General features: G+C 43.0%; 1 protein-coding gene across 14 annotated transcripts in view; it reads right to left on the reverse strand.

Annotated features, from left to right (window-relative positions):
• UNC80 (unc-80 homolog, NALCN channel complex subunit) overlaps positions 1-25,568 on the reverse strand; it is a 142,345-nt gene extending 116,777 nt beyond the window's left edge. For all 14 annotated transcript variants that reach the window (XR_011141803.1, XM_009688661.2, XM_068947936.1 and 11 more), the window contains exons 1-8: positions 25,194-25,568; positions 23,847-23,895; positions 16,030-16,186; positions 14,841-15,139; positions 11,801-11,924; positions 9,894-9,967; positions 9,232-9,371; positions 4,594-4,855 (exon numbers count right to left, since the gene is read on the reverse strand). Coding sequence is in view for 13 of the 14 variants with exons in the window: in XM_009688661.2 (XP_009686956.2) it covers positions 4,594-4,855; positions 9,232-9,371; positions 9,894-9,967; positions 11,801-11,924; positions 14,841-15,139; positions 16,030-16,186; positions 23,847-23,895; positions 25,194-25,285 (1,197 nt within the window). In the remaining variant the exon portion in view is untranslated. The remainder of the gene's footprint in view (positions 1-4,593; positions 4,856-9,231; positions 9,372-9,893; positions 9,968-11,800; positions 11,925-14,840; positions 15,140-16,029; positions 16,187-23,846; positions 23,896-25,193) is intronic.
• Positions 25,569-26,586: the final 1,018 nt, after the last annotated feature.

The raw sequence follows: 26,586 nt of genomic DNA on the forward strand, positions 1-26,586 counted from the left end.
TCACAAGTACAAGACTTGCTGTCAAAGTTGCAAGCCTTTTGTTGTTGCCATGTGGGTTATTTTAGGGGAAGGAAGAGACACAAGAGTGGGCAACACTCATCTTTGACTTTATTTACCCACCGAAGAAACCCAAGACTTTAGATCAGTAAGCAACCTTCACTTGCAGTAACAGTGCTTGAGGATCAAATCACTTGCCCACGTCACAGTTCTCTTCCTATACTTGTGAAAGCCCCTATAGCATGAAATATCCCAAGACAGCAAAAGCCTTGAGAGGAATTTACTGACAGCTCAGCAGAGGGCACACTACACCCCTTCTGCTCTGAGCCAGACACATTACAGTTGCCTACTGTAAAGAAAGGCTTTGCTACAAAAGGTGGCATAAACTCAGCTCCCGGCCATCTGTTCTCATTAAAGGTCTGATGTCACTTTTCATGCAATGCTTGTGCAGCTGACTTGACCAGATTCCCTCAGGATAATTTTCTTCTACCCAAATATCAGCTTGCTTCAAACGAAGATGCTATTCTTCCTTATTCTTCTTTGCTTCCCCATCAGAAAGGCTGGGCTGAACAACCAGATCATGTTAAAACACCTTTTGCCTCTCAATGCAGATGAAGTGACTCCTTTAATATAGAAGGTTTACATCCTGGCTAACCATTTCCCAGCTTTGCAATACACACAAGTGTGCAGCTTTATGCATACGAAGGTCAGCCGAAGCCTGTGATAGTCTTTGCAGCAGAAGCGTTAAGCACCAGCTGCAGAATTCGCAATACTGGCATACTGGAGACCCCATGTTTTTCGGAGACTTTTCAAACTAGTCAAAGACTACCCTTAAATCCTTTCAATTTATTTAACAATCTATGAATGAAAAAGACATACAAAAGAAAGATTCTTCTTCACGGTTGTTTTCAGTCACAGTCAGTCAACGCATGGTTTTAAACCATCCTGCACATATGATTAAAGATTCAGGGAAGGAGCCATATGCAAAATCCAATAGACAGCAAATCAGATTTCAGCCCTGGCCTCTCTCAATAGCAAGACCAGCCAGTACTTCACGTGGCTTGATCCTTGGCTTTTAAAGCTCTTCTGCTCCTTCTGGCTGGAAAAAACATCATGTGAATGTAATTCAGATTCAATACCTTTGCCTGTTAGTTACTAAAGCAGTGTGTTTAGTAAGTGACTAATGGTCACCAAAAGGACAGAGTGAGGACTAGGGTCTACTGTGACACATGCTGTACAAGCACACAAAGACATAGTCCCAGCTCTGAGAACTTCTTAGCGTAGGTATCAAAGCAAACAATACCTTAAAAGTGAATTACAGAGCCAGCTTTCTTCTATAGTGTGGTATAAGACCCATTTTAATGAATTAAGCTAATACTCATGTTCAAGACTGATTAAAAATGTGACTACCAGTTCTGCGCAGTAGACTATGTGGCATTTATGATATGCATAAGATGGATATGAAAGTAAAACAGTTTGGGGGTTGCTACTGTAGATCTTTTTATTTCTGTTTTCTATTGCCTTGCTTTTCCACGACTGTAGATACTCATTCCTTACTTCACTCAACTCTCAAAGTATTACACTTGAGACTCCTGGCTTTATACTAGTATTGCGACCAGTCGTTACAGCTGCATTGGTCTTATGTTTAATTTAAGCTTTGGCTCTTTGCTCCTGCAATGTTATTGCAAGACTGTAGAGGTTTGTGAGCCTCCAAAGGTTTCATTTCCTAGACCCGTCCTTGTGCTGAATTCACTGCATACAGGTGCAATGCAGGTTTTCCTTATCCTATGTTGCCAGGTCTGAAATATGTTCAGACTAAAGTCACTTTCTATAGGAAGGTAGCACTGATCTTACTCACACTTCATCCAGTACCCCTTTTCCTTTGCAACAAGGATCGTTGGCATGCTGCATTGAATCTTTTCCTACTCTGCTCTTCAATTTACTAGGCAATGAATGAAAAATATTTCTTGAGTTCTCCTAACATTTGATCTGAAGTTGTTTACCCCAAGAGTATATTTGAAATGTGATTTCAAGCACACAGACACCAACAAGAAGCGTGAGACTTCTGCTGAGGCTTAGGGAGATGCTGGGAGCTGACTTGATAAATCCACATTCTGCCTGCTGCTCTGCAGTTTATCAGAAATTCTACTACTCTGTCCCTGATCTGATCTGCATGCAGTTATTTTTGTCTTTAATCAGTTTCTGGCTGCCACTTTAAAACTATCCCATTGAATCGTGAGTGTCAATATTTTTGGAGAACTTAATTTCCTACTGGAAAAGCATTAATTCTACTTGCATCAATCTGTGAACAAAAACGATGACATCCGACTAGGAATTTAAGATCTAGACTGAAGATGCAGGTTTTCAGCATATCCCTTGTCTCTTACTGGTGAGTTGGTAAAGTCAACATAAAACCCCGTGAGTTGATATAAAGAAATGACAAATCTTATAAACATTGCCTTGCCTTCTGGAGGTGGTACTCTCTCCTCTGACTGGCAGAGATCCTTCAGTGAGGAAAGTCCTAATTTAAGAACCTCAGTTAAGCGCCTTCAATTGGCTGGGATGAAACAGGGCCTAAATGTCTCTGTGTGCTGTACAGAGCTCAGTCCTTGGTGTTGTAAAGAAGGAAGAAATGAGCTGAAACTTCTCCTGCACGGAAGACGCTTTCACCTCCTCCATCACAGCTGTTCTGCTTAGGAAATTGGAAACCTTTTTAAACAGAATTCCAATTTGATGAAGTACAGTAAAAATACCCAAGACTGACACAGAGGTTACCAAAAGCAATCAAACCTAGCCCTGAAGGGAAGAATGCCCTGGACAGACTCCTCACATTAACAGCCAAAAAGCACCCAGTGGAATTGCCAAATGGATTTAACAGAAAAATGTTAGTGGAGAGCAAGAGAAAAAAAAAAGCCTGGAAAAGCAAGGAATAGCCAAGTGTGTGAAAGGAGAAAAGTCTCTCACTATACGGAGAACCACCAGCACAATGCTAGAGCAAACAGTGCCCACTGAGGACATTTCCATTCACGCTGCTGCTGCGCTGAGAATCACTGACTGCAGGCCCTGCTCCACTAGTAGCAACAATGCGTGCAAAATAACTCAGTTGGTCAAAGCAAAGGCAAAGTGACAGTACATGCATGGAAACAGTGAACTACATTTACAGCAATATTCTCTAATGTACTGTTCCAGTAACTGACATTCCCTCTAGGAGATAACATTACAGAGGATTTTCTGTACATGCACAGCAATCCTACAAAATCCCCATGCAAAGGTAGATTAAGATTGTATAGTAATTTGTATCACCTGGCCTTTACAGAGCTACGTCAAGCTTTTACAGGGATGAAACAGGCAACAATTTATAGAAATGACACTAAAATATAGTACAGTTTAAACAGTACCGCCACTTCTGAGCCCTTAAGACCATGAGTAACCACTAGCCCTCATAAAAATCATGTGAACGATTATAAAATCCTGAGATTTACAATAACAATACCAACAAAATTCATGTTATTTCTATTTGTTTTCTGGTTTATGAGCATCTGGGCTGTATAGGAAAAAAAAATATTCCACCTCTCCCCCTTATAAAAGTACAGCTCAAAAACTGCCAGATCTCTACAATACGGAAAGCAAGGATTTTAAAGAAAAAAAATGCCAAAAACGTTGAGAATTCTGACTAAAAAACCATATTTGACAGCAACATTAACTGAAAAGAGCAGGTGGGGCAGATAGAATCCTGTATTAAATTTTGTAAGGCAGTTCTTCCAACTTAGTACGTCCAAATTTGCTGTTAAAAATCCATGACAGGAAAAGAGTTCACAACCTAAAAGTAGCACAAATCAATGAGGAGATTCACTGGAGCTGCAGCAGCAGCCTCTTTTTATCCCTAGATCAAAAGTGAGCTATCCAAAATAAAAATAACAACAACAACAACAGAATTATGCTCTAACACAAAGCCCTGTAGTGTATCAAGCTCAGGACACTCCCCAGGATAGCCCCCTTTTCCAGCAAAATGGGGAATAAGTTTTGACACCTATCAGGACAGTTTGTCCACTGGGATTTTGCTGGCAAATATAAAGGTATAAATTACGCAATAAGAATAAAAAAGAGGTTACAACCTGGAGAGCTTTTGCTCACTGTAACTGCTTGCAAAATCTGCTCCAATATTTTAACAAAATTGGTCACGTGGAATGCCTAGTGCTGTACCAAGCAACAATTCCCTTTCTCTCCACTGGGGGGGGGTTATGACTAAGAGAGCTTGGGGAGTCCTGAGCATTATGCTGCAATGCAAAGGCAATATGATTTCTTCTGACAACCGCATTAGGACAATCCCACGTGACAGATTTTTTAATCACATTTCACCCTAGATCAATTCTCTCAAACCAACCCACAAGCTTCCAGCAATCACCAGTTCCGACTGAGCTAGATTCTGCCTCCAAACCCTCATTATTATAAGGGTCTTTTTCTGAACCAATGCATACATCTGACCTGTAGGCAACTAAACCAATACCAGAGCTGTGCTTTTCGCTAGTCATCCAACCACAACTTCCCAGCATCAACACAACAGTTGCTCTTCTCTTACTGAGGGCAGCTGCTTACCTGAGTTTTGTGGGTATTCACCAGAGAGGGTGCGGCAGCCACCATGGAGCTGCTGCGAGGTCTTGGCAAGGGAGTGATCTCTGGCTCAGGTGGTTTCTCCGGCTTTTCCTGTAGCATATGCCTCAGCCTCTGCAGGTAGTACATTAGTGACCACTGTGTGCCCTCCTCAGACCAATGCGGCTGCAGCAGGCAGCGCAGCACTGCCACATCAAAGTACGTGGCATAGCGAGACTTCTGGCATGGTGGGATAACCACAGACACCCTGTTTCAAAAGAAATAGTAGAAGTGTGAACAGTGAATCTTCAGGGCCCTAAAGCCCTTCCTAGATACACAGCTCTGTGAATAAAGAACTGCTCAAGGAGGATGCATCGCATTTGTACATCCTACTGTTCTAAAGGGGTCACTCTTGACACCACAGTTCTGTCGTGGCACACACGTTTGTCCAGCCCAGAAGACCCAAGAGCTCCACTAAGTCCTAGAATCTGGTCACTCATCAAAAGCTGTCCTGCTCCCCTGCCATCTGCAGAAATCATCAGGATGTTCACACAGCTGTGCCTGCTTGAGCTTACAGGGACACTGAAACTGACCCTTTGGGACTAAGGCCCTGATGGAGGAAAGCATGACTAAAGGCATGCAAGTGGACACTTAGCTTTTGGGTCCGTAGAGAACTCAGGCAAAAACACTGTTAAGCATTTTCTTGGATAGGGTTGCTTTCTTAAACGGTGGTCCGAAGATAACCCTCGAGCACCTGGGTTAAGTGAATACTTTGTCTAGCTGGAAACACACAACTCTGTCATCTGCTGTTCAGATGCTAGTAATATCTGATAAGGAAATATTTACACTTGCACACACCAAGCAGGCAGGACAGCTAATTAATTAATCATTTCATCCAATTAAACTGACTCTTATGCAAGTAAAAGCTACTGTTACGGAACTTTTCTTTGCCAAGGTGTGCCAGAGAACGGGACAACGTGTTAGCGTTCACTATAATTCTCCTGACCTTTTAGGTGGTGTCATTTCCTGATAGTTTCTAGTATGGAATTTCCGTGGTATTTTAGTCTGCAGGCTTGAACTCAGTGCATGCAAAAGCAAGATGTCTGTACTAAGCCTGAAAAAATGAGACTCCAGAGATTCCACAGACCAAGGATCTTTCCAAGGGATCATATCTTTCTTCACAGTCAGTCTTATTGCAATAGCATGCCCATTTTTTTTAACCAAAAATTACTACCATCCCTACACAGAAACTATCAAGTATTAAATTATACTACTTCTAATCTTCTCTCCCCTTGAACAAAAGTCTAAATCCACACCATTCTATATACAGAGAATCTGCAATTTCTAGCTTGGTCTCCAAGGAATCCTTTTGCCTGCGACTCAACAGTAACTGTTGACAATATCCTGCTTTTCTGTGAACAGGTTCTTTGCAGGCCTATGTTAAGGTGTAAGCACTGCAGCACTGAAGATAAGAGCCAGGTGTTTCCTGGAGCCAGGTGCTTACAGCAGAATCCCTGGTGTCATTTATATGCTGCATTGATTGTATACTTACAGGACTGCAAAGATAAGCTTAAAAAGATGACTTGACTTTAACTGATACAATATTCGTATTTGATTTTGTAGACCACAAAATCTCTGAATCTCTGAAAACAGAAGCTCTGAAAGGAATTAACTATCCCTGTCCTAAATCTTTGGAGGGCATCTTCCCCATTTCTCTCCTAACAGAATACAACTGGCCCTTTGTACCTAGCTATTAGGAGACGATCTGTCAGAAGAGGAGGAGTGAAAGGGACCCAGAGGAACGAGAATGGCATGACAAAAGGTGGTGTGAAATGCTGGGGGACAAGGAACACTGAAGACCTGTCTTTTTTTTTTTTTTTTTTTAAACTAAATATCTCCAGTCAGTATCTTAGAAATATGCTCCTGTGAACCGGGTACTTCTGCAATTTTTAAGACTCTATCAAAATCAATAGCAATTCCATGAATTGTAATCTCAGGCATTTGGGAGACATCATAAGAACACCAAATATTTCTTTTTTAAAAAAAACATTTATTTTTTACTAGCTCTGCTGAAAAACATGCAAATGACATTGGCAGGGCACCCCCATCTACAGCTGGGTACCACATTCAGAACAGAGGAGTCCAAGGCCATAATCCAGCAGACTATTAGACAACAAGCAGCAATACTGACTTCAGTGGAACTCCTCTAAATGCTTAAAGTTAAGTGCATGCTTAAGTGCTTTGCTGGATTGCTGCCCAGTGCTACAAAGCTACCCTGCACATCCAATGCAGGTACAGGACTGGCAAAGGAGAAAGAAGTGTGCAGTGAATGTTGACACCACTTGGGATCACATGAGTCTCTCCGTGTTACACACTTGCAAACAGGGGCCGGTGGGAAGGCTGGTCTTGGAAGAATATGTGCATTTAGAACTCAAAACTGCAGGAGCTCGTTTGCTGCCAGCCCCACAGGCCAATGTTGAAGGCACTTGGAGACTGCAGACCAGCCCGTCTGTGTCAGCATATGTCGCTACATTCAATCTATAGCTTGGATGCTTTTCCCCTAGTGCTGTATTCAAGGTAAAAACGTTACAAGTTTGATGACTTTAAGATGAGCTGTTAAAAAAAGCCCTAACATCTGAATCAGGAAGGAGAAAATAATGATAAACAGAAATACGCCATCAATTTTTCTCCCATAAGACTGATGGCAAAGCTGTTTTCATCACAGTCAACACTGTGTCAAACAAAAGCGGCCTGTACAAAAACATAAGCATAGCTGGGATACTCAGAGGTATCCCAACAATGGAAATAAAGCTCATTACCTCAAAAGCAAATGTAAAGGATGACGCATAGCTCCCTGATCACACTGCACGGGCCAGATCAGTGTCTGTGTACAAACAGTATTTCATGCTCCCCTGTAGGGGGCATAAGCATACTCGAGGCACAACACAGCCCACAGCAAGGCATGTTCTCCTTAGGAAATATTTGTCACTGAAGTCTATTTCCAAAGCAGAGCGTTCCAGGCAGCAGCTGAATAAAGGGCTGTGGATTTAATTGCTCCACAACGTTACACTGCACCATCTGTAAAGGGAGAATTTCACTGAGAGGAGCAGGGACCCCAGGATCAGAGGAATGAGCCGTTTGCTTAAGAAACGGCAGAGATACTACCAATTAAAATCTGCGCTTCATTTAGAATGAAAGCTAGTGTTCGTTCAGGCAGCTCTTGGTTGCCTGTGACGGCGGAGAGAGCGGACGGCAGCCTTCCTTCAGCCCCGGGCCCAAGGACAAAGGAACACTGCGGCTGTTGGTACCTGGAGTAAACATTTGTTCCCCGGTTGCCTGTTGCTTGGCAACCAAAGCTCCCTGTACAGTTTTAACTGATCAACGAGTCCTGCAAATGAGGAGACATAATGACGCACTCCTCAACGCCTGTCTGAAGCTTCATCTCCATAGCAACCACCAGATCGAGCCTGACAAACTGATCACCTGATTCTGTCTTCTTAAAAGGCTGCTTATTTTTCTTTTATGCCTGTGCGCACTCTGAGCGGTAGTGTTTACACACAGAAAGGCAATTCTGTGAACCAGCAGCCCAACTTCAGTTTCACTGGCTCGCCTTAATACAAACTAACAGAGACCCGGAACTGGCAGCAAGCCTGATGCAAAATCCCAAGGGAAGCCTCCTAACAGGCTCAGAGCATAGAGAATAGCTTTGCCCTTTCCACCAGTGAAATGGTTCATCAAACCTCTTCTGAGTAATCAGTTAGAGCCGTTGCTAGATTATAGTCAGAATCCCACTCCATCCCACATTTCTTCTGTTTCTGTAATGAAGCAACTTCTTAAAACGTTGAAGTGTTTTGGATATGACATTTCCCGAAGGAGATAAGCACCAGAACCAAAATTTTCAAGAGGAGTTTAAGGGAGACTCCTAAATCCATAGAGACCTAAAAATATAGCCAGGCATTCCTCTCTTTCCACCCCCTGAAAGCGTTAAGCAGCCATCAGCTTTATTTACTTCATGACACTAGTGAGTGTCCACAGCACTACTGAAGATCTGGCTCTATCTTTACCTGCCCAAATCTAGATTAAAGAAGTTAATTTATCAGTGTCATGCTGGAAAATCTTGTCCTGAGCTCTGTAAGGCAAACTGGGAAGATATTTGTGCAGCTAGGCTTTTTTGTTAGTCTGTTTATTTTAGTTATGAGTGTACAGAAAGCTGACTAAATAGCAGGATACTGAGAAGGCATTAAGGCAGCAATGGAGAGCAGCTTACAAAAATCCTTTGCTAAAGGGAAAGAAGAAGCAAGCCAGAAAAGATACTAGCCACCCGAAGCTGAATCCAGCTAGGGACGGCTGACCCTGCAGGTTTTTAGTCTGCTTAACTATGAGAAAACAACATATTAAAAAGACCAAAGAAACTGTCACAACAGTCCAGCTGGAGATTCCTCCAATGAAAGTGGCATTGAATATCAGATGTCACCATCTTGTTCATCAGCCAGGTGTTAGAACGGATATTTGTTAAATTAAGAGCTTGAGCTACGGATCCACCACCTTTGAGGTGCAGAGACAACAGGAGATTGAAGATTTGGACTTCTGCGACCTCCACTATTGGGTTACACAAGCCTAACTTTCTGCTGAAGGGGTTTGTACCTGGGATGTGGGGCACCTCTCTCCTGAGAGGTTTGGGAGGATACACTTCCATCCAAGGAATTTCCACGATGACATGCTGAAACAGTAGCCTTTGGAGGTACAGAATCTGGCTGGCTTGTCTCGCAGACCACTTGCAGTCCCTTTGGATAGTTTTAATAAAAGGAAATTGGTATATAAACATCATAGTCGCTTCCATATTAGTTTTCTTACCACAGTTTGTGTCTAGACATGACTATTACTTACACTATAACACCATGAGAATCTGATCAAGTCTGGGACTTCAAAGCGCTAGGCACTGTACAGGCACAGGGTAAGACATGGCTCTTACCCAAGAAAATAAGTAAGACAAGACATCGATCCCTTAAGTTAGGATATGCCCAAGGAGATCATGACAACTACACTCAGTACCCTTTGGTTCCTCTGCAGATAGTGTTGGGAGCCTTCTGGAGAACTGTGAGAAACAGCAAGTAGGAAGGTGGGCCATAGAAGCAACTGTAATTTCTGAACATGGAATAATTTAGGGCAATAACCGCAAAGGCTGTTTCAACATTTGCACGAGAAAGACTCCTGCCTCCTTTCCTCCATCAATTTTATTTTTGTATTCCCCTGCCCTGCCCCATAGCTTTCTATGTTAGCTCATTTAACCTTAGCATTGAATTTACCTCCATATGTCCAATGTCCAGATTCGGGGATTCACAAGTCACACTCTGATTGTTGGTAGGAGAACTTCTCTTAGCTGAGAAAAGAAAACAAGGAGGAGGCTATTTCAGGAAACACCTCTAATATTTAAACTATACCAACTGAAAGGATAAACTATTTGCCCACTAAGAAAAACAAAGCAAAGCAAAACCGCATCTCTGTGTTGTAGACTTCTTAAGCATTAGCTGCAACCATTAAAAAAAAAAATAAAGGATTTTTCAATTTTTTCCACAATTCTTTTCCTTGTGTTATCAACAACATCGTTTACAGAAAGTCTTTGTTCCTTTAAAAATAAAATTTGAATTTAAATTTTATGCTAAGTCCATTTGACATTAAGTCATGTCTTCCTAGTGTATAACAGTGCCTTGTCTTTTGGGGATCTTCCTCCTCCTATTTTCATATACATTCATCTGCTTTTCTAGCCTACATCTCACAGAATGTATTGTGATTTCCAATTTGAACAATTCCAGATTAATGGGAAGTACATGAATGTCATACAGAAATTCTGATCAGCTATACTATAGAAAACAAGGGCATTGCAGAGATTAGTTCCTGAAAGCCTGTCACATAGAAAGGTATTCAGATGCAACTTATCATCAAACTCTCTCCAAATAAAACATTGTAAAGCTTCTGAAGCATAATTTTTTTGCATTTCTGGTTTTAAGGAAAATTTAAGTTAACCTTTTTTGTCCGAGACTGAGACAACAATGCTAAGATATCAGGATCCCTTATGGCATAAAGAACATCATTCCAAGTTCTGTTTCAGTTCTGCTGAAAATGTTTTTAAAAACATAACAGAGTATTTTCAATTTCGGACTTTACTCCTGAAGTTATACTTTAAAGATTTTCTGATCACATCCCAGATCTATGGAAAAAATTCTAATGGTTCAAGAAAACTTAGGACTAATTGCTTTTGTTAGTTCCAGCGCTGAAGTTCTATTTTGTATTTCCAGAAGGTGAAGCCCAGGGTGAAGGTAGAGGAAGGTAGACCTAGACGTTAAAGATGATGATTTCAGATCAGTTGAAAGACTTGAGTCTTTCTAATTCTGGACTGTCCCAAAGACATGCAAATCCTTCAGAATAAATGAAGGCATCCAAAATAACTTGTCACATTTGAAAAATCTGATTTAGCTAACTAGTGAGAATTACTGATCAGTGCTTCCGAGAATGAGCAACGCCACAGTGATATACCCAGTACACTTACAATTCACTAACTTGTAGGAATTATGTAAAATTATTTTCTAATAATGTGACAGCACAAAAGATTTTATGGGAGAACTAGACAGGACACAAAGGCTTGGGAAGCCTAAGGACCCAACTCCAATCTTGCTATGGCTGAGGTACAATGAAGAGCAACCCCTTCCAGTATGCAAAAGCAAATTCATAACCTAAGTCAGCAGCCTCAGAGCCTTCTGAAACTACTTTGTTTAATTTCACAACATGGTGAAACGCAGATTTAGGTAGGAAAAGAACCTATATTGTTGACTGTTTACTATCTTTACTGTTAATAGGTCCATTGCCAGTTTAGGTAAGCCTTCCCCACCGGCGTTAGACTGGTGCTAGATACGGCTTCTACCTTTCTTAGCAACTAAGGAACAGATGGTGAACAGAGACACAAGGCCAACAGGAAATAACAACTCTACTAAAGAACAAAGGATTTCTCTCTCATCTCCTATTTAAATATTATGCAAATGTTGATTGACTCTGAGGGGAAACAGTCTTAAACTGCTGTCTGAAGGTTTAACTAGTTCCTGCAATATTAGCATAGTCCTCACATACAATGGCTACAGAACATACAGCAATATCAGCCAATCAAGGGAGAGAGAACCCAGTTCTCAAGAGCTGCATTAATACCACAGCAGTCACAGACCTGTAATGATGTTCCTGATTGGTTTAACCAGGGCGTTGAAGGCAGAAACTTCAGGCTGCCTGTGTTCCCACATAGGCTGCCAAATAACGAGGCCGCTAGCCAACCGAAATGTCAAGTCAGATTCCTAGAAAGACATACAGAGGTCGTATCACACCAGCTCACACAAAAGATCATTGATTACAGTTTGAAGGGACTGTCCTTCTTCTGAGGCACAGACCTTACAAGAAATAGGTGACATTGCATGTTTTACTATGGTCCGCGTATGCTAACTCAGTGGCCACGGACAGTACTCAGACAACATGAATACGTTTCAAGTAAAGCTATTAAAAAACTATATGGAAATCTCAGTACAAACTTATGCAAGAGGCTTTTATTGGTGAAACTGCCATACTAGTTAATGAAGCTTGTTTTTTTCCAGGACCTTAAGAAAGGTAGAGAAAAGGCTACTTCCCTGTCAAAAAACTCATTATCCCTTCTGACCACATATAATAATTCTATATTTAGTATTCAACGTCATCTTAACCTTAATATGGAAAGGTCTGAGACCTGAACTTCTTGCCCCAAAAGAGTAAGAACATTAAATACTAAAATATTAGTTAGAAATTGAAGAAACACAAAACATGTCACAAATTACTATGAAATACCAGTATACAACACTGCTGTTAGTAGTAGTTATACTATTGCTACTTGAGAAATGTCAATTGGTACTACTTAGACTTGTGCCATCATCATTTTACACCTGCAAGTAGCCAAAATCATGTAAATTAGCACACATGTGAATCTTAGCAGGATTAACGTACAGGTATACAAACTGGCCAAAGCTAGATTAGGAATTACTGATGTTGCATAGCCCAACTATCCCCTAGAAGCCAAATAAACACCAGTAATAGCACAGTTCTGGCAGCATAATTATGTCTCAGTGGTTGAAGTCTGGTGCAGACAGAGCTAAAGGAATGCCAGGAGCTGATTGCTTGCGGCTTCCCAGCCCTTCTATTCTCTACTCTTTTTCAGTCCTCTCTCATTAGAGCGACCTCACAAGCTTTGTCACAAACTGAGCTTACTGTTTTTAATTATTATTTTTACTCAGGTGAACCTCACAGTATTTTTGGACGTGGTACATTAAGAACACATTGCTAAATACACAAATCCTCTCGGAAGTCAGGAAATTCCAGCATTTAAGGCTGCTTGTACAAACATTTATCATCTTTCTTGAGCACATGCATTATTTTAGTTATCTGAACAGAGAGTATTCTTCCACTGAGACCTCTACCTCCCTGAAACACAGAAGGGACAATTCTGACTTAGTGAGCAAGTTACATGCCTCACTCACCTCACCTTTTTTGAGCCTTGCTTTCATGATAGAATCATGCACATTTTCGTGGGCTTTTCCAGTGTTCATCACTGCAGTATCTCAGACATTCATGGACATTTTCCATATTGTTTTCAAGGTGAAACTGAGATACTGTCCCTAGCCCCATTTTGAAAACGGGAAACTAACCCCCAGAACGACTAAAATAAAAAATTGGGAACCCAATCTTGGATAGCTTGGGCCTGCCTCCAATTTCATTTCATTTATTCAAAGTGCAGCCCGTACTCATGTATGAGGCACTGGGAAGAACTCAGCATTTCATCCTGTCATGTCCCAGCAGTTCAAGTAGCTAAAGAGAAATTGGGAAACTAGTAAACATGTATGAAAAGCTGGGGCTAAATGAATCGAGCAACACTGTCCAAGAACTTGGTAGTAGAAGTAAGGAAGGAATCTAGTTGCCCAAATCAGCTTTCACCTGTCCTAGCTGAAAGATTATCCTTGCTCTACTGTATTTTCTTATCTCCTTCAACTGTTGCAGCACACAAAGCAGGGTTAGCACAGACATCCTGCATCACTACATGACTCTGCTTCATCCCCAGCGAGAGGTGGAATATTTATGTCAGCTACTAACAAAACCATTGGGAAACAACTGGGAAAATATTGTTTCTTACTGGTTAAAAAATATTTTGTACTTCTCTTTCCCAGATTGATTTTGCTCTAATTGCCTGTGTACACATGTGCTCACAAACAGAAAAGGACCATTACAGTTTGAAAAATGAGTGGGCAACTAATAGGACACAGCTCTGTCTTGCTCTCATCAAAGTACTTATACCAAAGTGTGCTCTGTTGTGCAAGTATTCTCTGGCCAGTGAAGCCAATTATAATATCTCTTTTAGGAGTCAAGCATACTTTTAAAGAGGTTTGGAGGAAAAAAGAAAAAGAAAAAAAAAAAAAAGGCAAGAGAGGCTATTCAAACGAATCTGTAATTTTTTTTTACAGACCTTTTCTGAGCACCTACTTTCCAGAGCCAGTTTCTCTTCTGAGGCCTAGCTGGAAATGTGAAGGCTGAAAGGCGACCCTCCAGAGATGCTGAACAGAGGAGGCAGGAGTCAGAGCGTGCAGAAAACTTCTCCTCGTTACATGGCTCTGCAAAGCTGATGCACTCAGCATAAAATTAACAGAGGGACTTTGGCAGACAGGAAGCCTGCAGCCTGCTTCCAACTTCAGAACAAAAGAACGTTTAATTACCTCTGCCACTGCCATGCTTATACCACTATCACACGTTCCTGATAATTAGCATCAAGATGATTAGTAATGACAACAACAATAAATCTCAGTGGCAGCTCCATGGTGGAATCCCTGAAAAGCTAGCAAGGCACTTCTGAGCAATGACTGAGAGTCACTGGAGAAAGCTAAAGCTCACAATCCTTTCTATGGGTCTCAGGCTCCCAAAGACTTCACAAGAGCCACAGACCTTGGACGTTCCTGAGGAATGAAAAGGTTTCACTTGAGATGTTTTTGCTTTTGAGCCTGCCTGACGCTGTGATGATTGCTCGTGTCACTGAAACGATTCCTTAGGGCAGTGGTATTGTCCTAACATGTTAAAGCAGTTGTAGCCCAAGATATGTCGTAGGTTGAATTAAATGGTCAGTTGTAGGACTTAAAAGCAGAATCATTCTCTTTCCCTTCAGAGGTGTCTCCCCACAAGTACCCCATCAGTGTTTCACTTACTTTAATTCTGTGGACAAGAGGAGCAAAGAGAAACACAAAGAGCTCCACTGTGGCCATGGAGTTCTGGAAGAACCTCCTTCTGTTATTCTCCTCCTCATCATTCGTGGTGCTGTGCTGGGGATGTCCTGGTGATCCTTGGTTTTCAATCTGGTGGATAAAGGCACTACTGCTTCCTCCCCAGCTGGAACCTCTGTCTCCTCCAAACCGGTCATTGCTGCAGTCCTGAGGGGCCTCTAGCAGCATCCAGTGAAGAGTGTGAAGAAGCTTTGTCTCAGCTACTCCAAGCTTATCCTGATGTCCTGGATGGAAAAATGCATCACAGTACCGCACAGGTTTTCCACTCACGGTACTGTTGAGAATTTCAGAGACACACAGGAAACTAACCGACCATCCAACTTCCTGATGCAATCTTGAAAATTAAAGTTCTACCATTAAAAGTATTAGCATTCTATTAGGTTGTATTTGAAACCTCCTAATTCACAAATCTCTATTTACTTCACAGCATTTGCAGTTCAGTCCCTGAATGTCAGTTGCAGGGCAAATGCGTTAATGGACATGCAGTGGTCTTAAAAGATGCTGGCTTGAAAATCTCGTTTGTCTCTATCGAATAAAACAGAATGCAAGTAAACACTGCAAGCTGCTAGAGCTGTGTCCTGTTAACATTTCCTACCAGTGTACCTCATGACGCAAACTCCTGTTGAAATCGGTAAAAGGCTTGTAAAGTATGTTAGATTTGGACCTGGCCCTATCCTGACCGACTGACTGGCTTTTCTGCTGAGAATCCCAACTAAGAATCAACTACTTCATTCTGGGGAAAAAAAAGATACTGAAGTTATTAAAAGCTGTAATTGGGCACTGCATCGTGTCTTGAAAGAAATACGTATTCTCATCCTTGTTAGGTGGCAAGACTTATGTTAAAGTTAGTTCTAATAGATTTGGAAAATAACTAGCAAAACACTAATTTGACTCTTAAGTTCATGATTTCTAAAGCTGGAAGAAGTCCATTAACTTCACTGGAGAAGCTCTCCCAGTTTACCGGCTATAAATGAGAGCAGATCAAGAGATGTAACCCACACCATGAACTAACACAAGATTTCGAATTTGCTGTGTGGCACCCTGAGAAACAGCTTGTGCTGTTTTGACTGATAACTTCAATAACAGGGAAAATCAAACTCACACGAGCACTAACCTAGCTTGTTTCGGTTGGAGAGCAATGTTGCAGTGCAGTGCAGCACATGTGGGAGCGCAGCTTGGACTAGTTCCCAGCGAGAAATGCTCTGGATGGCTTCGGAGAGAGCTGGAGAAAGGCCATGCAGCTTGTTTTCTACTAAAACTCTTTCAAAAGACTTTGAGGAGGAAAAAAAAAAAAAAAAGACATCATATATCTATTTCTGCACAGGCCTTCCAGGACATACAACATGCTGCTTTAAAAATGTGTAATCTGTATGTTTTCATTATATCATTCCTTAGAATATTTTTCCTGAAAGACAAAGCTAAAGCTCACCAGACATATGGATGTACTTGACTAAGAAATAATTAGGCCACTCAATATATTTTCTCTAATAAAAAGAATTAAAGCAGGTATCACAGACATATAAATAAGCACTGAGATCAAGCCAAACTTGCAGTTGTGCTGCGTATTAATCTGACACACCAGTAATCCTGCTGGAAGTCACAGGAACTAATGAAAGCCTGCATTTGTGGACCTAAGAGCTCAATACTTTTCTCCGTCTCGCACACACGCACACGCATATATATACACGCACTCTTTTCTCTTTCAGTTAAGTGTAGCATAAAGGGCAACCCATTAAAAAGGTACATGTGCCTTAGGAAATGTTTTCACACTCTGCTACAAAAAATAATCAGTGCACAAAATTTGTTGGCAAGCCATGAAGTAGTCATTTTGTGAACACTTAAAAGAGCTGATGGCTGTAGCGGGTTCGTTATTTTTGCCTTGAGCAACACAAAACAAGACTATCTGCCTTTGAAATCCCCAAAGGAGTTCTTTATTGCTAGCTGCTCCAACTGTTTTGATAAGCTCTTCTTTTGACCAGATACAAAGATCTCATTATAGTCACAAAAGCAGTTACGCTCCTATACTGAAGTTCCTAAAGCCAAGAAATACGTTACTGATAATACATGCTCTTGCCGTTCACTAGCTTAGCTTCCTGGCTCCCTACTTTTTCACAAGCCGTTTCACTAATTTCATCAGGCTCGGAGCAATCAAGTAACCATTGGCATTTCCAACCTAATGGTTGCTTCAAATGCCCTCACTCCAAATTCATAAAGCTTATCCTTCAACACTAATCATAAGAATTTTTTCCTGTTAAAAAAAAAAAAAAAGCAGGGCACTGACAGAAATAGACGCAATTAGAAAGGAGGAAAGGAAAAAGGGCAGCGATCATAATCTAGCGCTCCTACATGACCAGCTACTCCAACACATGGAATATCAACCAGTCGCATATTCTTCTGCATACCCAAGCAGCTTTGCACGTTTGTTCTCTCACGCCACAGCCACATCCGCTGCTGTAGACAGACGTGAGCTTCTCTACTGAGAAGCAGGATTTGCTAGTTCAAACATAGTGCTGCACTAAAGTAGCTTTACAGCATCCCTGGGACAGCTGGCTCTGCTCTGGCCAGCTTGGAGGCAGAGAAACATGCATCTGTCAGTACTTAGAACCTAAGACAGAAACTCTCCAAAAGCACCAGGCAAAAACAGAGTAAGGGAAGTGGAAACAGGCTGCACTAAGCGTGGCTATAGTGACTAAGCCTGTAGAAACACAAATTGAACCCGAGGAAGTACTGACGAGAAGTATGAGGTCTGCCAATAAATATAACTCTCTGGAAAGTCACACTCCCCACCTACTAGGAAACCCCAAGTTCCTGTCAGAAAACTCCATCAAGTTTCTTTATGGAGCAATGGCTGAAACTGGGGAGCATTAACTATAACACATGAACAAAAAAGGCTGACTTCACCAGGACTGGTCAAAAATAATGGGCCACAGATTAGGTTGCAGCAGGATTAGGTTTCTTAGCACTAGGAAGGAAAGCATTGGATGACATGGCTACCACAGAAAGGAAGCCCTAAATCACTCTCTTATGGTCAGAGATTTGTTGGGAGCCACGCTGAGTATCTGTGCAGAAAACCACCTCCTGTCCTTCATTCCTATCTGTTCAGGGAAATGAGGCTTCATTTATACCCTTCATGAATACAAGCAGTAACCCCAAGGAAACCCCAGCTCCCCCCTGGCTTTTGAGAGCAGGTTGTGAAGTCCATTGAAGTGAGGGGGTGGCTGATGCTTGGGGGCCAGGGGGAAGAAGGGGAAGAAGTCCAGTGCTCAGTGAAAGACCCAGATATTCTCTCTGATTCAGGAACTATGAGGTCATTAAACCATAAGAGCACCCAACAGAGACAGAAGAGATCTAGAGCAACCATTCCAAACAGGATTACCTAAGAAAAGGCAGAACAAAGTAGCAGAGTATCTCCCGAAGCAAGATAAGAGATGCAGGGCTAATGCACCATTAATATCTGAAGAGACCAGTGAAAGAGATGTGATTTTTATTTATTTCTGTCAAAAGGGGACAAGCAGGGGTGCCATCTTCCACTCCACACTTGCTGCTCCAGCCATACTCTCCCACCATCAATCTTGCATCGGCTCTGGGGCTCACCGAAGCCCTCACGGAGCAAATTCAAGCCTCCACACTGGCCAAAACGATGCTCAGTATGAAAGCAAGTAACTTCTACCAGCTTAGAGAGTTGAATTAGCTCACAGAAGGGTCTACCAAGCACCAAAACCAACAATAACTTAGGCATTTTTAGAGAATGCATTTTTTCATCCCCAGTAGAACAAACTCTAGAAGATCACATCTTCCAGCACAGTGACAAGCTATTAAGTTTATAAAACAAGGGGAGGGGAAGACATCACTGAAAGCAACAATTCTATTCTGAAATGTGTTGAAAGACATTATCACTATAGTTTTCCATTAAAGTTCCCATTTCCCCATATTTCAGTGGCATTGGGGAGAAAGTTGTCAAGGAACTGCCTTCTGGAAGCTGTGGCTTACATTCAGAATACTTCTGAAATTCCAGTTTCTGGGTTTTTTTTTTTGTTTCGTTTTTTTAATTAAGCTTGCATTCATGCCAGTGTGTTGGGTTTGAGCCACATGCAGCTTTTCCTACAGAGTTAGCCACCAGATTCTTCTGATTCCTGGCCTAGGCAGGAAGCTGAATATATTTCTTCAGGCCAGTTAGATCCTCAAACAGCATCTGTGATCACAAGCATCTGTGATGGAAATGCTGTAGGTTGCCAGAAAATTCTTAACACAAAAGCTATGTATGGAAACCACTGAGTGTTTCTGTATGCTAGGGGCACTAGTGGTACAAAGTCACCACTCTGTATGTACTGTCATCATGGGACCTGGCTGATACCATTCCCCACGCTGATAATGACTGCCAGAAGTAGCTCAACAGCAACATGCAGTTCCTTGGACAGGTGTTCTCATGGGATTTGCCCCAAGTTCTCCACAGAGATCCAGTTCAAAGCAGTCTCTGCCTAGGCCAGACATTCAGGATGTAGGGCTACAGGTTAGCATTTACTCCTCTGGAGCATCCCTTTTGGTCTGGAATGGCTCTACTCTAACTTTCAAGATTTGATACAGGGAATACACAGCCATTAAGATGAAAGACCTATAATTTTCACGCGGAATGAACTAAGCAACTACTGCTAGAGCGGAGAAGTGTTACACACTTCAATGAAAAGGCTGAAGAGATTGTCTGAACTAAGCTCTAAGTCAGTTAGAAAAGGGATATTGTAATGTTAGGGATATGTCTGAAGCAGCAGTCTTACGGTTGCTGCTTGGCTAATAAAACACGTCACCTACTTGTAGCAGGCGAGTCAATGACTGCAGCACCCCATGTGCCAAAGGAGGCTAAGGACCATCAGCCAAGGTGGTAGAGAGGAAAGTCAGTATCACACCTCAGCTGGAGAAAGGGTCATCCCTGCAGCAGTGCTGCCCCTGTTCAGGACAGGCGGGCGCAGGGTAGGTGTGTGCAGGTACATGTGTTCAGCTCCCTCCAGGTCACTTACACTAGCATTTTTTCCTGAGCCTGGTGATACCATCTGTTTGTGCAGAGAATAGCAGTCAGTCTAGTCTGGCTGCCTTTCCACTGCTGCCATTCTTCTTGTACCCTCCTCTCCACCAGAAGCCATAGGGGCTGTCAAATACCCTGTGACCAGGGTCAGCCCGTATGGTACTTGCTTGCTAGAGAGGGAAGAGGTAGAAGCCTAGACAAGTCATATAGAAGGACAGAGCAGCTTCTAGCTCTGCCTTTGCCATAGGTCTCCTACAGAGGTTTGATCCAGTCATGCAATCTTCCTCTGCTTTAAGCCCAGGGGAGCTGTACCTGCTGCAGACTGCACTAGGAAGCATGGGAATCAGTCCGACCCCTGAATGCCCACTTAGACAGACAAGACTTGGGAAGCTCAAAGTCTCAACATTCCTTCCTCCCAGGAAGGGCAGATGAATTGAAGCCCTCATCCAGGGGAGTAACTCTTGCAGGTATGAGTCAAGAAAAAAAGAAAGCAGAAAGCCATAGCAGCAAGGTTATTGAACTTAGGCCCCTTTTGCCACCCCAATGCCAGGCACCTCAAGATTTGGTGATAAGGGAAGTGAGGGTTGCATGACATGCCCCTCATCCTCTAGAATATCTGTATTCTAGGCAGAGCTGTCTCATCCCAGATTTCACTGCACTCCCCATTTCTCACACTCACATAATCCACTTGTTTACCTTACCTATAGTAGTAGTGGAAAGCCTACCCCGTAGCTGTCTAAGACACCACCCACAGCTTCAATTTCCCCACAAAACCTCAAAGAGGCCATGTTGTTAATGCAACTATTACTTCTATTTCTTCACACTGAATGTGGCCATTCTTCTCCAGATGTGAATTCCACAGATACTTCCCCTTTTGTGAATTAAAATCAAAACGCCCTCCCCCAACCCTGCAAAATCCCAATGCTTAGCCTAGTATATTTCCCTCTCCGCAACCAAGCGGTTGTACAGGAGGATCTCAGCAAAGGCACAAATTTAGGTATTCTCACTCAAAAAGGAGAAAAATTGTAAATACACACACAAAGCGTAAGCCAGCAGTGCTTCTCAATTCATTCCTGGGATGTAACAGCACTACCTTGCACTTCCAGAGCTCAGGCTGTACATTATGGTAGAAAGTAGAAAACTCTTGCTAAGTTCACTTCAAGCTCTTTCCAGCCAGCCTAAGCACCGGCAGGCAGTATTTGTCAGCCTAGGGAAAGTCCTCTCCAACTAAAGGTTGGATAAAAATAAAGACCACCTCTTTTTCAAGCTTCCCCCCACCCCCTGCATCTATCCTTTAATCATTCATGACAACAAAATGCATACTATATTTGGCGTGGGGGAAGAGTCCGCTTTGAATTTGCTCATTTCTCCAGAAAGCATTTGAGTTCTCCCATGCCCAATGCAATCTGTGCACAAGTTTTAACACATACCCTTGAGTCCTTCCCTCCATCCACCAAAAGCACTGGCTTTGTCTGCCGCTCATACATTTCTGTGAAGTCACTTACAGATTTGATTCATGCACTTTAGAAAAGGCATAAAGTCAGGACAGAAAACCCTCAGAACAGGGAACAGGAAGGAAATTAGAACTATATTGAGGCACAAGAGCATTTAGATAGAGCAAGAAAACGTGAGGAGGAGAGAAGATTTAATTTCTGGTTTAAGGCCTGTATTCACAGATCAAGTTAAGTCAGTGTGACTGTTCAGGTAAGGAAAACAAAGGGATAAGTTTTAATACTTAAGTAAAAATTATGATGTGTACAGTGATACCTCTGAATGTCTCCCTCTCCTCCCCCCCCGACTATCTTGTCATGTTAAGTAAAGCTCAGACAACCAATGGTGTGTTGTTACAGACCAGACGCTGTACTTACTGAATCTAGGCCCCACGCATCTGCTTGGTCAATGCACAATATTATCAAATTCTACTGCAGTAAGTTTAGAGGTAGGAATAATAACAAAATGCTATACAGTGTTGCTGTATGCACTGTCAGACAGCTAACAGCCTACAGACATGCTGAGAATCATCTTGGCCAGAACTTTTAATAAGGACAGGTCATAACAGGTGCAGCATTTTTAGGCATATTAGTCAATACAGTGATGTTAGATAACCAGCTTGATGCTTCAGAAAACAAGCTGACTACATATCAAGTTCCAGAAACTTTCTCACCCACATGCACAGCACTGACACGCCAGAGGGTAACATGGAAGGTGTTGATGTGGTCAGGCATTCCTGTGCCATGCCAAGGATAGGAAACTGATGAGCAAAAGAAAATGACAGATACAACAGCTCAGGCCGCATCCCATCAATTACTCAAAACTAAGCTCTACCTTTGGAAGTCTTCTATCATAATTAACCATTACGTTAAGAACTGGAGATGGATCAAGTTCTCCTTCATCCAAGTGGCAAAGTGGATTGGATTTTCATGCAGATCAGTTCAGGTTGCCTCAAAGTCTCATGTTTGTTTCTGCTTGAGCTATACATAACTGAAGGGGGCCTTTGGTAATTCCAGGTCTCTTCTCCAGGTGTGGATACAGTCTCTGTGTATTTGTTGTAGACAGGTTTGATTACTTTTTCTCCCTTCTTCCTGTCTCCTTAAATGCTAAGCAACCATCTCTCTTCATGTATTGAGGTTTCTACCTAAGCATGACACTGCAGCCCTCAGGTCACAGATGTGACCAGTTTTAAATGAAACAGGCACTGAGCTCACCAGCGTGTCACCAGCTGTGACACTTCAACACTGTAAGTGAGGCTTTCTACCAAGCCTACAGCATGTAAATATGCAACTGTAGCTCTGCTGGCATAAGGGCAGCTGGGTAATTGAAGGCTACCAGCTGAAGGAAGGAAGCAAGCCAGAACACCAGTATGTCAAGGCACAGCCTCTGCACATTGCTGAGGCTCCTGGAGGATATGAGGCAACAAGCTCCATTTTGCATCCCCTGTACAGCCAGCTGTTCTCAACAGTATAACCACTGACGATGTTCTGAGCTCCACAGGGCAGAATTACCATGCATTTTACCCACCAACACAGTGAGACAGCAGGCTTCTGTTGGCATTTGCTATCTAGCAATAATCCTGAAAAATTTATACCTTTCTTAGAAGAAAATTAGTCAACAGTGGTTAGGGCTTCTCTAGCTTAACATCTTATGAGAAAGGAGTCAGAAAATTGCTGCAGAGAGACCTAGTTACTTTAAACTATGAAGATACATGTCCAGACCGCATTTTTCCACTCCGTCAACTTTGGCTGCAATTACTTAATGTACTTTAAGTCATCCAAAGATCAGCAACAGTTCAAGGAATTTTAAAGTTCCCTAGATACCTATGTAATTCGAATTTGCTGGATGCCCTCCATTTCTGCCCTTTTCGAGACTAGATGAAGATTTCATTCTAAACACAGTTAGAAATTAGTTATTAGTATCTGCATAATAACCTCTTTGATTATGCTGTTGAGATAAGTATCCTCCATTTTCTGACACAGGAGGTTTGTCTTGCACGAAAGGAAAAATATAGTTTAAAGCCTATTGTTAGAAATGTATCATTTCAGTCCTGAATTCTGAAAAGCTCCATTAGTCAGACTAAAGCCACACTCATCTCATCTGAAATTAAGCATATACATGAGGGACTGCAAGTCTAGACCCAAGTCGCCTTAGCTCACTCTCACCACACCATTCTTTACGGTGCCCGTTGAACACGAATATTCAAGCCTGTATTTTTGTTGTGTCTAGAGATGTATACAATATCCAAATTCTCTAGACGGGGAAAGGTTCCAAAGCCTTCACGTGATAAAAGTAATAAATGAAGTTGAATGGACTAGATCGACTTCTCAGGTAAGCTGAGAAGCCTGCTGATCAGTCACCACAGATGAAGTTGCATGGAATGTTACTCATTAATATGAGCTGAAAAAGAAACATGTACCTACCACACAGGAAGCTTCGTACTGTTTCCCCAATTTAGGTCTTAAAAACGCACTGAAAGAGAAAAAACAAACTGTTAGAGACACAGTGCTTAAGGTATTATTTTGTTTAGTTATCTTGGGGATTCTTCACATGCCACAAGGGTGGAAAACAGCTGAGAAACTCCACATTAAGACAGACATTACCCCAAAATAAGTCACAGACACCTGTTGATAGCATCTGGCAAAATACCAATACTTTTCCTGGAAGACAAGAGTACCCACATTAGTAGGCCAAGAGATAGTTTATCCATGTGGAACAGGACATTTCTTGAAAGTAGATTAAATCTTCTATTAGACATTTTTCAGTCATTTTACTTCAGGGACAGATTTTTTCATAGCATTGTGTTTAAAATATGTTAAATATTACTGAACCTTGGCTTGCCTATATTTTGAGCTAGGGATCCATTTGTCAGTTGTCCTAGTGGTTTCCTCTACAATTGCTAATCTGAAAGGTTTGCGATGAAATGCAGGTCCATACCCTGTAGTCACAGAATACCCACCTCTGCTGTCATTCCCCTCCAAAGAAAGTCAGAGTTATATCTTAAATAAGAATAATAATGAGATTTATCAGGTCACCATCGTACAGAATTTTCCTCAGAGGTCACAGAAACCAGTCAGAATAATGAGATCTTGCAACTGAGGCCATAAGTTAAAAACACAACCTTCAAACCTCCTAATCTTCCCTCCCCCTCTCCCCCCGCCGACAATCCTGCAGTGTTTTCAGTCTAGAATTCTCTTAAGACAAGAGACAGTCACGATTTGGAAAGAACATAAAGCCCAACCATACATTCAGCCTGCCCCTCACACATCAGTACTCTTCAATCCAATGAAATAGGGCGAGGCTTTGACGTATCTGTTTGCATGCTGACCTCTCAAAGCATAGATTACAACTTCCAGAACTGCTGTAAATACAGACACACAAGCAAAGCTGCAAGTCTGGTGCAGCACTGTGGAATACTGTTTCTGGTGCCAGAGCGCCAACTGATTGAAGTCCTGTTAGAAGGCCTGGGGGGGGGGGAGGGGGAGAGCGGAGGAAGTGCCTAGATGCACACGTACATGGATGTTTTAAAGTCAAATCAAGAAGCTGAGTTTGCCACCAGGTTAAGTGATCTCCAGTCCTCCCCCCACCCCCAATACACACAAATTGCTCTATATTAAGGGCAGAGAGAACAGCTTATTTCGTGCCTTCATGTTACAGCTGCAACAGCCACTTCCTCCCCGCCACTGGGCGGCAGCTGGCTTACCTTCCCTCCCCACTTCCACTGCCCTGTTGCAGTTGTATCCCAAGCACCCAGGGCTTGCTGCTCTCACCTGGTCTGCCTCCACAGGAAGGTCTGGATGGGCAGAGGGATGCCACGGCCGCTCTCCTGCTCCTGGCCCTCTGAGCTTTTCCTTTTCACCATGTTGCTGATGACAGCTGCCGCTGTGAGCCAGTCTTAGCAGAGATACCAGCTGGGATCTCCCGTAGCTGCCTCTGCTCTCTGCAGCTCTTCACCCTCTCCCCTCCATCCTTTACTGTCCGCCCCCCTCCCTGCCCTCTTACACCTCCTTTAGCTCTGCTGGTGCAAAATGGCTGCAGAAGGCAGGGAGGAAATTAGGGGAGCGAAGATGTCCGCGTCCCTCTGCTTCCTCCCTGCCTTCAGCACCTCCCTCTGTGGACAGCTCCGGCTCCGAGAGCCGCGCCGGCAGGCGGTGACAGGCAGGGCGGGGGCGGGGGGGGGGGGGGGAAGGCACCACCCCGCCGCCCCGGGCAGCCGGCAGCGGCTCCCTCGGACGGAGCCCGGAGCACCGACCTTCTCCTCCCGCCAGGCCCCGGAGCAACAGGGCTCCTCCCGCGCCCCCCCGCCCTCCGATGCGGCACGCACGGCAAGAAAGTTTCACGGCAGCGCCAACCTGCAGCGAGAGGAAGGTGCAAAGCAGCCGAGAACGCACCGGTTCAGGGACGCGCCGCTCCGCTTTTATTCCTCACGCCTTTCTGCTCCCCCGCCATTCCCCTGCAAGATTTAAGAGCCCAAACGGACTGCCCCTGCAAACCGGATTGAGCCTCACCAAGTTCCACCCCAACCGCAAAGGGGCAGACTTGAAAGAGGGCTTTTTGGGGAAGGAGGGGGGAGCTTGTTAGTAGTTTAAGGTCACGTTCCCTTCCGCGTATCTACAGAGGCAGAAGCCCTTGAAGTGTCTGATACAGCATGCAGCAAGACGAGAGAGATACCCGTCCATATTAAGAAGCGGGGATATAAGAGGAGCAAGTAATAAACCCAAAAGCAAGCGGTCCGTCCACTCGAGCAGGCGCCCCTCTCAGGAAGGGGAGGTGGGCGGTAGGAGCACGGGAAGCTGGGTGAAGTCAGTCTGCGGTGTTCCCCCCACCCCTGCTTCAGAAAGAGTTGAAACGGAGGTGGAGAGGATGGCGACCGCTAGCTCAGGCACCACGCCGTAACTGAGGATGGCAAGTACTGTATCGCAGCCCAAGTGCGGCACTGGATTTACTTACGTTTCCAACTAGAAGCCGGAGAGGTTTGTCTTTAACACAAAGAGACAATTGAGTCAGGTTTGCTGGAAACATTTCTCAGTCTCTCTAACCACCATTAGATTAGCTCCTCTTACATACCTAAGGACATCAGAAGACAACACGCTATTGCAAATAATTCACAGAATAAAATGAAGCCCACCTCAGGTCCCCCCCATTATCAGTTAATTTTTTCAA

This window comes from Struthio camelus, chromosome 6 (assembly GCF_040807025.1).
Source record: "Struthio camelus isolate bStrCam1 chromosome 6, bStrCam1.hap1, whole genome shotgun sequence".
In the NCBI taxonomy this organism is placed as follows: Eukaryota; Metazoa; Chordata; class Aves; order Struthioniformes; family Struthionidae; genus Struthio; species Struthio camelus.